The sequence below is a fragment of the Aptenodytes forsteri genome, unplaced genomic scaffold, assembly GCF_000699145.1.
Source record: "Aptenodytes forsteri isolate BGI_AS27 unplaced genomic scaffold, ASM69914v1 C12894864, whole genome shotgun sequence".
In the NCBI taxonomy this organism is placed as follows: Eukaryota; Metazoa; Chordata; class Aves; order Sphenisciformes; family Spheniscidae; genus Aptenodytes; species Aptenodytes forsteri.
In genome coordinates this window covers 1-355 of record NW_008799948.1, presented here as the reverse complement: position 1 = coordinate 355, position 355 = coordinate 1, and the positions used below count along the sequence as shown (strand labels likewise).

Below are 355 nucleotides of genomic sequence, written 5' to 3'. Positions count from 1 at the left end.
GGCAGAACGCGCGCGTGCGGTACCGGCTGTCGGAGGGGCGGGTGCGGGGCGCGCCGCTCTCGTCCTACGTGTCGGTGCAGGCGGAGACGGGCGCGCTGTACGCGCTGCGCTCCTTCGACTACGAGGAGGTGCGCGAGGTGGGGCTGTGGGTGCGGGCGGAGGACGGCGGCGCGCCGGCGCTGAGCAGCAACGTGTCGGTGCGGCTCGTGATCGTGGACGAGAACGACAACGCGCCGCAGGTGCTGTACCCGCCGGCGGCGGCGGCGGCGCCGGGCGCGGGCTGGTCGGGCGTGGAGCTGGCGCCGCGCTCGGCGGAGCCCGGGGCGCTGGTGGCCAAGGTGGTGGCGGTGGACGC

At 77.2% G+C, this 355-nt stretch overlaps 1 protein-coding gene across 1 annotated transcript; it reads left to right on the top strand.

Moving 5' to 3' along the window:
• Positions 1–5: 5 nt before the first annotated feature.
• Positions 6–347, top strand: LOC109279763 (protocadherin gamma-A6-like; the record flags this gene model as incomplete). The annotated part of the gene is made up of 1 exon (XM_019474631.1): positions 6–347. A coding segment is annotated over one exon (342 nt), but the record flags the coding sequence as incomplete, so codon positions are not given.
• Positions 348–355: the final 8 nt, after the last annotated feature.